General features: G+C 56.8%; 1 protein-coding gene across 2 annotated transcripts in view; it reads left to right on the forward strand.

Annotated features, from left to right (window-relative positions):
• The first annotated feature begins 2,324 nt into the window (after positions 1–2,324).
• Positions 2,325–15,814, forward strand: part of BICD2 (BICD cargo adaptor 2) — a 59,060-nt gene continuing 45,570 nt past the window's right edge. For both annotated transcript variants that reach the window (XM_037797477.1, XM_037797478.1), the window contains exon 1: positions 2,325–2,668. In XM_037797477.1, the coding sequence (XP_037653405.1) occupies positions 2,429–2,668 (240 nt within the window). In that variant the 5' untranslated portion in view covers positions 2,325–2,428. The remainder of the gene's footprint in view (positions 2,669–15,814) is intronic.

Below are 15,814 nucleotides of genomic sequence, written 5' to 3' on the forward strand. Positions count from 1 at the left end.
GGGGCCCCTGATGGCTACATCTGGGATGACTGGAGCATAAAAGTAAATAAGGAGAGTAGTGGCTTACATCCCATTGACTAAAATAAGAATCCTTGAGTCCATATTGATGATGAATGGATAAGAAGGGAAATATCTTCCTTATAGGACAAAACCAACTAATAAATGGAGATGGAATGATGGAAATAGAAAAGCAACTAGTATGGCAATAATTCAGGCAAAAAATATCAACTAATGGTAAAACCAGACGGTAAAAGAGTGAGGAGTAACAGGATATTTGCATAGCCTGAAAGTGTCTTCTCCTAAGATGTAACTTGACAGGGAAGAAACCCAGCAGATACCATCTTAACTAAGGTGATCGTAAAACCACCAACAACCAATGGGACAAAATCAACATTATATATGTCCAGATATGATGTACCGAGGACTCATTCTCACTTCTGTGATATTCCTGCTGGACATGATAGACATATATCTATTCATGGGGATATGTTCCAGTTTGCTAATGATGCCAGAATGCAAAACACCAGAAATGGATTGGCTTTTATAAAAGGGGATTTATTTGGTTACACAGTTACATTCCTAAGGCCATAAGTGTCCAAGGTAACATATCAGCAACTGGGTACCTTCACTGGAGGATGGCCAATGGGGTCCAGAAAACCTCTGTTAGCTGGGCAGGCACGTGGCTGGTGTCTGCTCCAGAGTTCTGGTTTCAAAATGGCTTTCTCCCAGGACGTTCCTCCCTAGGCTTCAGCTCCTGAAAAATGTCACTCTCAGTTGCTCTTGGAGCATTTGTCCTCTCTTAGCTTCTCTGGAGCAAAAGTTGGCTTTCAAAGGCCATCTCCAAAATGTCTCTGTAAGCTGCAGCTCCTCTTTCAGCTCCTGTACATTCTTCAAAGTGTCACTCTTGGCTGTAGCAAGCTCGCTCCTTCTGTCTGAGCTTATCTAGTGCTCCAGTGAACTAATCAAGGCCCACATGGAATGGGCGGGGCCACACCTCCATGGAAATTATCCAGTCGAGTCATCACCCACAGTTGGGTAGGTCGCATCTCCATGGAAACACTCAAAGAATTACAATCTAATCAACCCTAATATGTCTGCCCACACAAAATTACATCAAAGATAATGGTGTTTTGGGGGACACACTACATCCAAACTGGCACAGGATATATCAGACAAACCCAAATTGAGGCACACTGTGCAAATAGCTGGCCCATATTCCCCAGAATGGTCAAGATCATTAAAGATGAAAACTGAGAAAGCCCCCCAGATTCAAGGAGTTTAAAGAGACATGCCAAATGAGTGTCATCCATGATCCCAGACTAAACCTGGGCCAGAAAAAAAGTAGCCATAAAGGACAGTACTGGGACACCAATGAAATCGGAATATAGACTGTAGATAAGATGATGGTGTTGATTAAAGGTAAATATCCTGAATTTGATATCTGTATAACTGTGGTTATGCCTTTATGCTTAGGAAATACATCCTGAAATGTTTACGAGTTATAAAAGAAAGTGGTTGGGGCAACAGACCCCTCCAATCCCTACAGTTCCCTCTGCTAACCTGTGATTTTGCTGTGCCCTCTTGCCATCCTCAACATTTATATCCATCTACAGTTATATCCATCTACGTCCCCACCGAGCATGTCTAACATCGTTTCTAAGTCTTTACTAGAAGGGGACCCTTTCCCACTTATCACCCCACAATGTCTCGGGGCTCTGTCCAGCTCACTCACTTTAACAGCACGGCTACTCCTGTTTTGGTAGCCAGTCCCTGCCGCCGTGCACCGACGCGGGCTCCCGAGTCGGACGTCCAAGCACCGCGAGGAGCAGCTCCTCCAAGAGGGCCCAAGGCGCTCTCCACGATTTTTCTGGAACACCAGAGCCGGTAGCTGCTCTCCCGACCCGGGGCGGGTACGGACACACCGTCCCCTGTTGGTGGAGCTCATTCACTCCTACCGAGACCAGACGGGAAAACCCAGGCTCAGGGAGGCTGAACCATCTGCCTGCAGATGCACAGCCGGCGCGGAGGCCACAGTCTCGCCGTCCGCCGGGATTAGGCGGCGAGCGCTCGTTCCGGGGGGGGGGGGTCCCTGGACCCGCCCCGGGTAGCTTCCGGCCGCCCTGCGCGCAGCGAAAGAAATGCGCGCGAAGGCCGCCGGGAACGCTCCGGCGTCTCCGCCTCTGTGACGTCGGCGGCGGCGCGGGCCAATCGCGGCAGGGGGAGGAGGGGGCGTGGCGAGGCGGCGCGGGGCACGCCGGGGCTTGTGGGGGGTGCGCGGCGGGACTCCAGCTCCCACAGTTCCCCGGGCGGCGGCGGCGGTGAGCAGTGCGGCGGCGCGTCCGCGGCCCGGGGCGGCCGTCGGGGCTGGGCGGCGGCGGCTGCAGAGCGCGGCGTGAGCGACGGCCCCTGGCCTGCCCCAGCCCGCGCCATGTCGGCGCCGTCGGAGGAGGAGGAGTACGCGCGGCTGGTGATGGAGGCGCAGCCCGAATGGCTGCGCGCCGAGGTGAAGCGGCTCGCCCACGAGCTGGCCGAGACCACGCGCGAGAAGATCCAGGCGGCCGAGTACGGGCTGGCGGTGCTCGAGGAGAAGCACCAGCTCAAGCTGCAGTTCGAGGAGCTCGAGGTGGACTACGAGGCCATCCGCGGCGAGATGGAGCAGCTCAAAGAGGTGGGCGACCCCGCTGACCCCGGGCCCGGACCCCCCGTACCCACCCTGCGGGCTGCGGGTTGGGTGGGGGGGTCTCGGGCTCTGCAGGGCCGGCTGCCCTGGGGCGGAGAGGGAGGCGACAGCGCCCAAGGTCACCCTTCGCCCAGCAGAGGGAGATGCCGGTGGGGGAGTCTCGCTCCCTCCCCAACTGGGGCGACCCCTGCGGGTGGGATCCCGGGGACCCCGGCTTCTGGGCTCCTTTGCACCTCCACCCTCCTCCCATGCCCGTGAGGAAGGACAGGGACCCTGGCCAAGTGACAGGGGAGCCACCGTGCTGTAACTGGCCCACTCCCAGAAGGATGCATGCCCAGGGGTTTCCTGGGAGCCATCAGGCGGGTCCCACCGCGTCCTAGACACGACATGTGGGAGTGAGTCTTGATCTCTGCAAGCAGAGACAGGGGAGATGGCCATCTGCCAACCTGCCTTTCTCCTGGTGTCCGTTTTATAAGGCGGGGGTGATAGCTTCTGCAGTTTTTGGATGACCAGCTGAGAAAGGCCAGGCCTGGGTCTGTGTCGCTGTTGTGGGCAGATCACTTTCCCTCTTTTCCAGTCGTGAGTCTGGGAAAGGCCCTAGACAGAGACCTGAGGAAGTCAGGGACTTGGTTTTGCATGGGGCTGTGGGCTGTCACCTGGGGTCCACCCAGTGTCCCTTCCCCAAGCCCAGCTCTGTAACCAGGGGCTGTGTCCTCATGGCGGTGATTGCTTCTGCTGTCAACTGGGATGTTTTGCCTCCCTCGCCCACTTCCTGTCCTCCGCTTCCCTCCTACCCTTCTGTGCTGTGCCACCCAGGAGGCCTCTAACGACGTGCTGGCAGGTCCATGGGTGCTTTCGTGGGACTGAGTTCCTCGTGGACAGAGACTTCTGTTTCCCATTGGGTTTTCACTTTGGGCGGTAGGAGATCAGGCCCCCAAGCTGCCTGAGGTTTTCTCATTGAGGGAGAGCCTCCGGGAGCTTCTGGGAAAGGCAGTTCTGTTGAACCAGGCAACCTGTCGCTTGCAGAATTCTCCTGGGGCAATTTAAATGCTAGTTTCTATCCCATGCCTCCCCAGCTCTTAAACCCTAATCTGGGTGGATGCACGGAGATTTGGACCCAGGGTCCAGCTAGTGATGTGGCTTGTGGGCCGGGCCCTCCGTAAGCCTTGGTTTCCGTCTCTGCAAAATGGGGGTTGCAATATTGCCCACTTGGAAAGGGTTGTTGAGAAGATTGTAGAATTGGAAAGGCCTGGCAGGGGGCTCAGGCATGGAGTGGGGTGCTTCCATAGCCTGTCGGTTTCTCTGGGCTCCTTGCTGCCTTCCCCACCGGACTACTCCCCCTTACCCACATGGGCTCTTGGCTACTGGCTCCCAGGTCCCAGGGATCTCCCGTGCTTGCTGCTTCCCCAACAGCCCACCTCCCTGCTCCTCCGCTACCAGCCGGCCTTGGGCAGGTGCCTTGACCGCTTGGAGCCTCCCTTGCCTCACTACCCAGGAGGAGCTCTGTGACTGTGGACAGAAGTAAACACATGAACCCAAGCCAAGGGCTTAAAGCACTGCCAGGCTGAATATACCAGTTAGCACTAGCGAATGATTGACTGAGGGGCATCCTGGGAGCAAGGCTCCTGCCACCCCTCCATCCATCCCAGATTTGCCAGGCTGGCTGGGGCAGCCCTTGGTCATCTGTCAGCAGGTTGTTGGCCCCTCCGTCAAGCCATCTGGGCTGGCACGTGAGATGTGGTCCCCCCTGCAAGAGCCCCGGGAGAGAGGGAGAGAAACACCGAGAGAGGCCGGGACTGTGGGGATGCTCTCTGCCTGCGTTTCTGCTCTCCCAGTGATGGGGCTGCCCCTGCTTCTGGCACACAGCTGTTAGGAGTCTCTTCCTGGTGCCTGATGTCTTCCCTCGATGTGCCCGGGGGTAGGCCTGGAGGTGTCCAAGCCAGCTGCCCTTCCCTGAAGTGCGTGACAGAGCCCCTCCCGGGCAGACACACACACGCATGAAGTACTCGCATTCGATGTCCGCTGTAAGAACATGCTGTCATGACTGAACTAGTTCTCACTTCTGGACGTTTTAGTCGCCGTCAGCTCTTTGATATCGTAAACACAAACATTTTATTAGAGGTTAAGTCCCTAGCACTCAGGAGGAGGGTGTGCAGGTATTCGTGTCCTTCGCCCGCCTGCTTGGGTTTGAATCTCGCCGCCTGGCTTCCCCGCTGACTGGCCACGTGACGCTGGACAAATTGCTTCCCCATTCTGAACATCAGTTTCCGCCTGGGCAAGGTGGGGCTTAGAAATGCTTCCGCTGGAAGTCCCTGCCGGCCTCTGAGAAATTTGTGCATGAAAGTTTCAGAGAATATTGCTAGAAAGTTTGCCCAGCTCCCCCTCCCTCAGCAGTACAGAAGGGCCCTGCTTACTCATTCCCGGCCAGCACAGTGTACTGCCAACTCAGCTTTGGCCAGTGCTGTGGTTGAAAATCTTAACTCTTATTTTGAAAGTCAAGATTTGAGGAGACAGTGTTGTGAGGCCTTTTATTTTCACTTCCCGTAGAGAAGTGAACCATCTTAATTTTTAAAAGCTTATTTCTAGAGTTAACATGAGTTTAGGATATTAACAAATCATTGTCCAGCGGAATTGCTTCTTCTAGCCAGCATTTGCAGGTAATGCAGTTTTTGAGGGACAGAAGCTGGTTGACTGGTCTTGGGGTTGGAGTTAGGTGCAGAGCTGAAGCGGGCCCTGTGGTGGGTGAGTGGGGGTTAGTGCTCCCACCATAGCCTTTCTCTTTGGGGGGGGTGTCTTCAGGGGTGTCCCCGTGACAGCATGGGCATTGGCTGGGGCGCAGGAGGGTGCCCACTGGCCTGTTTTGCAAAGGGGAACATCTGTCCTGAGTCCAGCTGTGCCACCTGCCCCATGCCTACCCTTGACATTTAAGAGGGTCAGGCAAATGGGGTGTCCAGTCCTGGGTGGCCATGTGACTTGAGGCCAGGCAAGTCTCACTCAGTCTCCTCAGCTGCAGCTTCCAAGGGACAGTGTGTGGGGGCTGCCGGGGCCCATCTTCTGGGTGGGGCAGGTGCCTGAGCAGGGGACAGAGTCTGGGATGAGGTAGGAGGGTGTGGTGGGGACCAGGCCTGGATCCTTGGGGTCTCTGTGGATCAGGCTTGGTGAGGGTACGGAGCCCCTGCCTGCCCTCTTAGGCCTGCCTTTGGGGGCAGGGTCTGGTACAGTCTTAGCCTTAACTGTGCTCGGGCCCTGAGAGTTTGGGTCTTACCCCTCGGTGCCTTCCCATGTCACCTCGGGACATGGCCAAGCTTTTGGAGCATTGAGTTCCTTCTCTGTGAGGTGAGGCAGGGTGAGGTGTTACCTCCCAGAGGAGCTGTGGGTAGAATTAGGTGAAGGGTGACGTGGCAAGGGCTGGGTGCAGCTAGACACATAAGTGCTTAATGACGCGTTGGTAGCTCGGGGGTCTGGCTCTCTCCCCGAGCCTCACTGCTGCACCTGTAGCCTCATTTGTTCCCTTCTGCACAGCTCCTGCCCTTTGTCCCCTACTCAGCCTTCAGTGACCCCTGCAGCTGCCTCCCTGAGGGCCTGGTCTCTCAGCTCGATGCCTGGGGCCTTCACAGGCTGAATGGGGCCTGCATTTGGATTTCTTGTTCTCCCTTCTTTCACCTCCCCTGAGCTGGTGCAAACAAGGATGGGTCCTCGCCCCTGCTGCTCCACCTGCGCGCAAGCTCGCATTTCCTTCTGGAAGGCCCACCGATGCCCCAGTTTAATCTCATATGTGATGATATCAGAGGGTCTGAGCCTGGGTGAGGGTTGCTGCACAGAAGAGGGGCTGCCAGGGACCGGTGGGGGCCTCTGGGTGAGAGTGCTTGGGCGAGGCTGAGTGCCTCACCCAGGCGCCCTTGCAGCCTTGCCATGCCCCACTTGCCCTGCAGTCCTCACACCAGCCCAGTTCTCACCATTGCTCTCTGTCCACTTTACAGCCAGGGAAACCGAGGCCCAGAGAAGCCGAGTAGTTGTCCAAGCTGTGTGTTCAGCTCGGCCCCTGCTCTTACCACCAGGCATGCCTCCCTGAAGTGAGAGGGTGGCTGGGGTGAACCCCTTGTGTGCTCCACTGCTCGGGGGTCTTTGAAAGTTAACTGGAGTGTGAGGGTTTGCTGTCTGGGAAGGAAAACATGGATAGTGGTTTAAACATGTAGGGTGCCTCCTGCTCTTCTGATGCCACCCTTGCATCCTTGCATCCTTGGGGGAAATCCAGCATTACAGAAGCCTGTGTCTGAAGCAGAGAACCGTTGGGGGGCCGGGGAGGCTCCGGAAGACCCGAGGCCCTTTTAGGGGGGCTGGGACTGTGGCAGGGGGCTGCTCTGGGCATGAAGAAGCCTGACTCATGCTGGGAGCTGGGGTCCTGATGAATCCTTGGGGTGTTGAAGGTGCCGCCATCCCCAGGGTCTTACAATCAGGGACAGGTGGTGACCAATGTCCAAAGATGATGGCCTCGTGCTCCCGTTCTTGTCACTCAATGGCTGGGCGAGCCATCTCTGCTGCAAAGTGTACATGGTGGGACAGGCAGCCGAGAAGGCGTCACAAAGGGCCCATCTGCTGGGGAGATTGTCGGAGACCCCGCGTCCAGCCACCGGATGGTGTGTTCTAGGCAGCCCTGCTGACCTAGCCATCGTCTGCTGGGTGCAGGGCTGGAGCGGGCTGTGACTGAGCTGGCTCGTCTTTGAGGCATGCCAGGCATGCTTTGTGGCTTAGTGGGAAGGAGCCGGAGGGAAACGCAGACAACAGCCAGTTGACAGCCAGCCCTGCTAAGGAGTGCCACCCCAGGCCCAGGGCCCTGGGAGGAGAGCCCGCCCCGTAGCCAGCTGGGCTGGTGCCTCATAACACAGAGGGTGGACTGCGGGGGGTGAGCCTCAGGCAGGAGGGTTCTCGGGAGTTGTGTGGCCCTGGACAAACCACTCTGCCTCTCTGGGCCTCCATTTCCACCCCGTAAGAGGAGGCTAACAGTAGTCCCTCGTCATGGGGTGGCGGCACAGAGGACAAGGGGCGCCCGGCCCCCATCCTCAGGGTCAGACCCTGCTGTCCTGGACAGGCTCTTCACTGGGCGCCCTCAGCTCCCACCCCGGGGTGCACAGTGGGCCTGGGGCAGGCTGGGCGCGGCAGGCAGGCACAGGAAGACAGAGGGCGGCTTCCTTTCCAGAACTTACGTGTTTAAGAAATTACGCATTCGTTTGAGAAACCTCAGAAGGTAGAGCTGAGCACCACCTTCCCTCCTAAATGGAGCCACACCCTCCAGACTGGCAGGGGTGACAACTTGGGATTTCTGCTTATCAGGCCTTCCATCATGTCTAGGTGGGTGACATACACCAGAGACCACAAACCAACAAAGTGCTCTGTGTGTCTGCATCCGTTTTTAAACAGAGGGTAGAGCATTTGGTGTTGCCCATTGCCTGGTAGAAAAGCAGGTTTAAGTAAAGTGGGTGAAGACATGGAAGATTTCCATGGCGGTTCCGTAGGGGCTGTTGGTGTGCTTCCCATTCTTGATCGTTCTATTAGATAAAATAATTGTCATGGTTTGCATTTTATAGGTTTAGTTTGTCTTTTTCAAGGTAGTTTTTGTTGTTGTTTTTGCATGGTTCCCTTCCTAAAGGGCTTTACAGTATTTTAAAAGCATCTTATTATTGGGAGTTTTAAGCATAACCAGAAGTAGAGAGAATGATAGGGTGAACCCTTTTGTCCCCAGCCTCCAGCCTCAGCAGCTGGTGCTGTTACTGCAATACATCACCAGTGCCGTGTCATACCTTGTCACGCTGTAACACTGCAGTCCAGCATTACTCCACCGTTTCTGTGCGTATATCCACGTGTGTTGCTGGGAAATAAGGATTCCTTCTTATAAAACATATCCACAATTGAATTTTCATGCTTTAAAAAAACAATAATTCTGTAATATCATCTGATATGGTCAGATTTCCCCAATTTGTCTCCAAAATGTCATTTTACAGTTGCTTTGTCTGCACTGGGACCAACCGGGTCCACACATTGCATCTGGCTGAGGGCTCTGTCCTGTGACCCTGCCCTCCTGGCTGGAGACCCCATGCTGCCCCCTTGGTCCCCGCTGAGGTTGCAGCTCCTGTATCTGCCCAGCCAGCTACCCGCCTCCCATCTTGTCTTTCGTTTTCCTTCTCTTAAAGCTTGGCTGCAGCCACTCCTTCAGATGATGGGAGAGTCACTTGGCTCTCACGTTGGCCACAGCGTCATCCCCCGTCCCCCGCTCGTGTTAAACCAGCCCTTACTGGCGCCTGCTCCATGCCCGCCTGGGGTGCACTGTCACCTATGGGGTGTGTCCTTGATGTCAGGCAGGTGCTGAGGAGGGAGGACCTCCGGTGGGGACACTGAGGCACAGGGCAGGGACTCACCCATGTCACTGCCCAGCAGGGAGCAGGGCGGCTGACTCAGCAGCCCTTGGCTTGACTTGCTGTGGGCCCTGAGCAGGGCATTCCCTTCTGCAGGCCTTGGTTTCCTTGTTTTGACTTTTGTGTAGACAGCAGAAATCCCTTCAGCCGGGACTTTCCTGGTGTTTTCTTGTGACTAGACTGGGGGTTTGGGAGGACACTTCAGGTCAGGTGCCCTCTCCCCACATCATATCAGAGCCACACACTGGCAGCATGATTTTTTATTGTTGATGTCAACTTTGGCCTTCTGGTTGAGGCAGCGAGCTGGGTTCCTCCACCTGAAAGTTTCTCCTTTTTTTCCCCTTTCTGTTCCGAGCCCTGGAGTGGAGAGTCATACTCTCCTCCTCCTGGGCAGAGTATCTACTTAAGGTATTTAGAATTTTTCTGCCTGGGGGAGTTGTCTCTTCTCCCTCATTTATTTATTCTACATTTATTTCCCTCAGTACTGACTCCTGGATAATTTATTTGTGCCCTGGGTATAATCCCATCCTACTTTGCTTCTTTTGAGGCTCATATTCTAGCTGGCGCTGGTGTCCCCCTCTGAATACCCCATCACCTGTCATTGGGGTTTTTTGTTTGGGGAGCATTCCCTTTCTTCTGGCATTTCAAGATGCGTCAGCCTCAACCTGTGTATTTCCTGCCTCACTCCTAAGATCAGTCGTCTCTCCCCAGAGCCCGGGTTCTTTATGTTGGGGAGTGAGATTAGAACACGAATCCGTGTGCTGTTGCTCCAGGGCCCTTCAGCTGACAGGGCCAGCAGGTCTCTGTGCGGACAGTGGCCCCAAGTGCACACATGTCGGTGTCTATATCAGGCTCGACATGAGGCCATCACGGTGCCTCCAGCCCTGGCCCCTCACCACGGCGCTCACTCTCTTTGCCCTCCCTGCTGGGCCATGGTCTCCATCCAACGTGAGGGGCCAGCTCTCCCCATCCTCCTCACAGCCACGTAACCGTTCAATCCCAGGATGACTTACGGTGGTTTCAGAACTGTTAACCCCAGTGGAAAACAACATTATCAGCTAGAGCGCTTTGCTTGTGTACAGTTCCTTTTGCCTCCGATCTCTCAGATTCCTCTTATCTCCGGAGTTACTTAGGGTAGCACCTTTTCCTTCCCCCCTTCATCAGGCTGTTTCCTATGTCTGTAATGCAGTTCAGTTCTCTTGTCACAGCCTGCATTCCTTTCTGGGATCCTCAGCCTGCTACAGGATTTTTAAAAAACTTGCATGCGTTAAGGTTCACCCTGTGTCGTGAAGTTCTGTTGGTTGGGACGGTGTGTAAATGTGTAATGTCTTGCGCTCACTATTACAGAATCATGGTGAGTGGTGTCACCACCCTGTCTCTACCTGGTCAGTCTAGGAGGCAGCCAGGTTCCGGGATTTTTGTGGGATGACCTGAGATGCCTCGGGTCCGGTGGTGGTTCCTGGAAGACGGTGCTGGAGCCTGTTGGAGGTGACACACTCTCCAGGCGGGGACTGGCTGATGAGATCCCTCCCAGGGTGTGACACCTGGCTCCTCCAGGTTTCAAAAACTCCCCCTTGCCTGGCAACTGCTGGGTGCCTGCTGCCGCCGTCCCTCCGGAGCCCTCACCTGCCTGTCCTCCTGCCTCTCCCTGGTTCCCAGGGCCGGATGCCACCTCCCTTCCCAGAACTGGCTCCCCTTCTTCGCTGGCTCTGGGAGTGTTTACAGGAATCCCCCGTGTGGGTTTGTGGTGGTTCCAGAGGGTGCTCCGAACTCCAGGCCGGCCTGGATTTGGGATCTCCCACCGCCCTGCCTCCTTCCCCATGTCTTAGCCTTAAACTGCAACCAGGCCTCCCCTACACAACCACTTGCCAGCCACACCTTCTTTTCCCGTTCCTGGGATTTGGGTGGGGGGGGTGGGTGTGGGTGTCTCTCATGGTCTCTCCTTCTGGCATGCCGTTGTCCCTCCTTATCCACCCTGGCTGAAATCTGATGTGCCTGTTTATTTTCAGGAATTGGTGAGGGAGTGAGGCTCAAGGAGGGTAAAGGCCTTGCCCGGCATCCTGTGGTGGCCAGGCCAGGGCCGACACGCACCCGCTTCACTCTTCATTGCCTCGGTCCCAGGTGCGCTGAGCCCCGTGACGGCCCTGTGCTTGTCTCTGTCACCTTCCGCTGTAGGCTCACCCTGGTGGGAACCCCACAGATACCCCCCAAGCTGCAGGCTGGCACGAGCGTTTGCTTCTTCCTCCCCCCACCACAGTGGACAGAATTAACCGAACACCCATCCTGGCTGGACGTGGGCCACGGTCACCAGCCGTGGCCCGGGTGGCAGCTGGCTTGGCCCAGCTCTGAGTGGTTTATGCCACTTAACTAGCTGGGTTGTTATGATTGGATTATTAAATGGCCCCGGGTTAGTCTCCGAAAGAGGATATCGGGGATGACTTCAGAGTGAGTGGCTTGCCTCCTCCCCACATGAGAAGGGTCGATCCACCCCACGGGCCTGGGGCTATCCCTGCTGGACAAGCTGGACAGCGTGCATGCAGGGACACGTTATGGCTCAGGAAGGAGCCGGCGGGCCTGCTCCCATTGGCGCCTGCCCCAGCTCATGCAGTCCAGGCTGGAAGCCCTGGGTGGATGGATGTGGAGCAAGGCTTGGAGAGTGAGGTCAGGCTGCGCTTTGCCTCTTATGCAACAGTCGGGGTGGGGCCTCACTTCTCCCAGCTCAGCCATCACATCCCTGTACATGGGCACCATAAAGCCCGCAGTCCCTCAGAAGTGTTCCTGCAGCCATGTAGCCAATGACCCTGTGGGCTCAGGGGACTGTCACTGAATGCCAGAGTGGGGGTGCACGCGGCCCTGCTGGGCCCCAGGGGCTGTGGGGTGGATGGACACGCGGCTCCACTGGGACCAGGGGCTGTGGGGTGGACGGACACGTGGCCCCACTGGGACCAGGGGCTGACATGTCTTTCTTCCTTGTGTCACCTGCCAGTGTTTGCCATGTTTGCAAACTCCCACTTATGTTACTATTTTTCTTTATTCTGACTTTCAGACATTAACTTGTTTAAAAAGAATATATTTTTCCACTGTTTAAATTTGTGGCAAATTGATACTAAGTATAAAAATCAGTGCCTCACTATTAAAAGGAAAATGCCCATCCCTGTACCATTAAAACTGTCACACCAGTGTCTGGGGAAATGCTGTCTGATTTAAACCCTGCATGTCCCTGTGCATTTTGCAGTCTGAGGCCAGGGACAATGCCCAGTAGTCTCTCTCAGTTTTCTTTATAGTGTCAGAGCATGGCTTGCTCCCGGTAAAACATGGAGACCGTTCAGAAGGGCCTCCCCCTCCCCCCTCTCTCTCACTCTCTGGCAGGTCTCGTCTGCCTTCCAGAACTTTCCAGGGACATGTGGGCATGTATACAGCCGAGTGACCACCTTTCTCTCCATGGCCCCGTGCTCATGGCATGTGGTACAGGCCTCCCTAGGAGGAGGCAACATGGCACAAAGGGACGGCGGCCTTGGAGGGAGACAGACCTGAGTTCAGGGCTCCTGCTCCTTGCTGGGCGTCCCACCTGGGAGGAAGTTTGCGGTGCGGGAAGAGAGCACTGGTAGCTGCGGCCGCTCTCCTGTTTGTTGTCTGGGACCCTGCCGGGCTGCCCCTGCCTGGGACCCATGCAGGCTGGGCATCTGCCAAGGAGACAAGGGTTGCCCCTGCTGGCCTGTGTCCCCGACTGCAGGAGCCAGGGGCTGCGGGGACCTCCGCCAGCTCAGGGCTCTGCTGGCCAGGAGCCTGTCTCCCGACACCCACCAGGGCAATTAGGGGTAATCTTTCCTAAATGGCGCTCAATTCTGGTTAAATCCCGCCCGCCCAGGGATGGATTCCCTCCTCTCTAAAGGCAGCTTAGGGTTTGGGATGCTGCCCGGGCAGCTGGGTGCACAGTTGGTGGGGAGGATGCTGGGCCGCAGCTGGGGCCTGGGTGGGGGCCTGGAGACCACCCCACATGCCTTCTCTGTGGCACCTGTCAGTGCTGTGACCACAGCTCCAGGGAGCCAGCAGGGCTAGAAGGCCCTGGCAGCTCACGCCGCCCAGTGGATTGTGCCCAGCTCTTGCTGAGGGGACTTCCCACTCTCCCTCCCTTGCAGCCTGGGGCCTGCCCCAGAGGGGCTCTGAGCCCCCGGCAGGGTACGGAGAGAGCAAGGACTTGCTCCGCAGCCTTCTCGGGGCTCCCTCCTGCCCCTTCCCTAGCGTACCCCTGGCCCCTCCTTGGATGCACCTTTCTCTGGGAACCACCTAGCTGCAAGAAGAAAGAATGATTGTGGAGTCTGTGGTGCCACTTGGGTGAATTATCGGACCTGGCTGAGCCTGGGGTTGATAAAAATGTTCTCCTTGGCAGGGCTGTCTCCTCCTGAGGGTAGTGGCTGAGGTTTTCCCGTCTCCAGACACCCAGGGCCTGCCGGGTAAAGCCCTTTGAACAGAGGGAGGAGGGAGTTGGGGTGGGTGGGAGAGCTGGCCGAGGGGATGGTCCATTGAGGTTTGTCCTGCCGTGTCCACGGGGGTCCACGGAGAGGGGGCAGATTGCAGCAGGTGCATCTCGGGTCTCTTAGCCCATGCCGGTTTAAGAAGAAGTGCGTGGGAAGCCAGCTAGCCTGCTAGTCTGCATGCCAGGATCGCCTGGGATCTTGCAAAAATTCCGAAGCCCAGGTCACACCCCAGACCAACTGAATGTCAGGGGTGGGACGCTGGAGTCAGGAGTGTCCTAAGCTTCGTGAAAGATTCCGTGGGCAGACCAGTCTGGGAACCACTGTTCCCGCAGTTGCAGTTTAGCCATTGAGGAATCTGAGCCTCCTCTTTGGGGAGGGCCCCTCCCAAGGCTGAGAGGATTAGCTTGCCAGTGGCTGGGTGGCTGCATTTAACTCTGAGGTGACATGCTGTGTCGTCACCTCTCCACCCTGGGCCTTCAGTGACAGCCCCAGCCTGCCTGCTGCCTGTGGAAGCTTAGCAGTGTCCGACTGCTTGGGCTCGAGAGGGATTAACCCCGGGAGTGATTCCTGCCTTCTGGGTCCTAGCGTGGAACCCCTGCCCTGGCTGGGGGTGGGGGATATAAAAGAGGAGCCACCCCACAGGCACCCAGCAAGACCTGCCCACTCTGGGCACCTGGGCACCTTGGTCCCCTGGGTGGGCAGGCACCTCCCAAAAGGTGTCCCCGCTTCCGCCCTGCCCTTCTCCAGTTTGCCCTCCTTCTGCCCTCTCACATGTGTGTGCTGAGTGCTTTCCACTGGCCAGGCCTGTGGGAGCCCTCTCTGTGCTGTCATCCCACCCAGCGGGCTGGCTGATTGGGGCCCACCCAGGGCCTGGCCGTGGCGGGGTGGAGGCTGGGACCCTGCCCAGGGAGTCTGACGGAGGGCTTCGGAAAGGGTCAGAGCAGCATGCAAACCCCTGCCTCAGAGCAGCCAAGGTCGGTGCAGGGGCTCCCTGACCTTCCCCGTGTGTCAGGCTCCCCAGTGTGCGGCACACACATGTAGCAGGTGGGCAGGGCTGTCCCTGTCCTCCGGAGGGAGGTGTCCAGCACATCTCACCTTCTGCTTCCTAGCAGCTCCTCCCACTGGGCCTCCCAGGACAGCTTGAGATGTCACAGAGCTGTGTCCACCCCTCCAAAAGGTTCTTTCTTTGTCAGCAGGAGTGTGGGGCGGGCACATAGCCCTGCTTCTTTGCCTTCCACACCCTCCATAAGCCCTCCCTCCCCCAGGAGTTTCTGGGGAGCTGCCCTGCTGGCCTGGGGAGACCCTGCAGCTGCTCCCCACTGGTCGGGGCGATACACTGAGGCAGAGGAGAGCCTGCCTCTGAGGCTCTTTCCAGTTGCAGTTTGTAGGGTGGCCTCTGACTTTGAGGAGCAGACATTTCCAGAACAACTCTGGCCACTGCCCAGATAATTCTGCTTTGTAACAGCTCTCATTTTTAGAAATTCAGGTATAACCGGCATGCAGTGACTTGCACAGTTGCATACACTTGGGTAGTGTAAGGACATTGCCTGTCCATTTCCCCACAGTGCCCTCCTGCCCTTTCCCAAGCCGTTGCCCAGCCAAGGCCCCTGCCAATCTGCTTTCTGCCCCTGTGGATTTGGGTTCTCTTCTGGAGTTTCATACAGATGGAGTTATGCAGTGTGCAGTTTTGAGTCTGGTAAAAGCAGCTGCTGTGCAGCATCATGTTTTAAGAGTCATCAAAGCTGCACGTGTCGGTGGTTGCTTTTCTCTGCCTTGGTGAGAGAGTGCTGTGGTTTGTCCATGTCCCTGTCACAGGGCATCTGGGCTGTGGCCCGTTTCTGGCAGGCAGGCAGGCACACAGCTGCGTGAACATCCCCGAACAAGGCCGAGTGTGGGCAGCTGCTTTCCTCTTTCTCGGTGGTTCCTTGGAGGGGCCTCTGCCTTCCACTATGTACGGAAGCCAGGCAGTGACACGCAGAGGGCCACCCTGCCCCCTGGCAGCCCAGTGGTGCTTCTCCCACCAGCAGAGCATCTGGGGAAGTGAATTCGGGCTCCAGGCAGAACTCACCTTAGTGTGACCCTTCCAGATGCCAGGGGAGGGCTGGCTTTGTAGGTACCCACAGGACCTGGGAATCCAGGTTTCTGGTTCCACGGAGGAGCAGGCAGGCATGGGGCCAGTGGCTCTGGCTCAGCGGCTCCTTTGGGCACGCGCTTACGGGGTTCCTTGTTCCCAGGTCGATCCCTCA

The sequence above is a fragment of the Choloepus didactylus genome, chromosome 10 (assembly GCF_015220235.1).
Source record: "Choloepus didactylus isolate mChoDid1 chromosome 10, mChoDid1.pri, whole genome shotgun sequence".
NCBI lineage: Eukaryota > Metazoa > Chordata > Mammalia > Pilosa > Megalonychidae > Choloepus > Choloepus didactylus.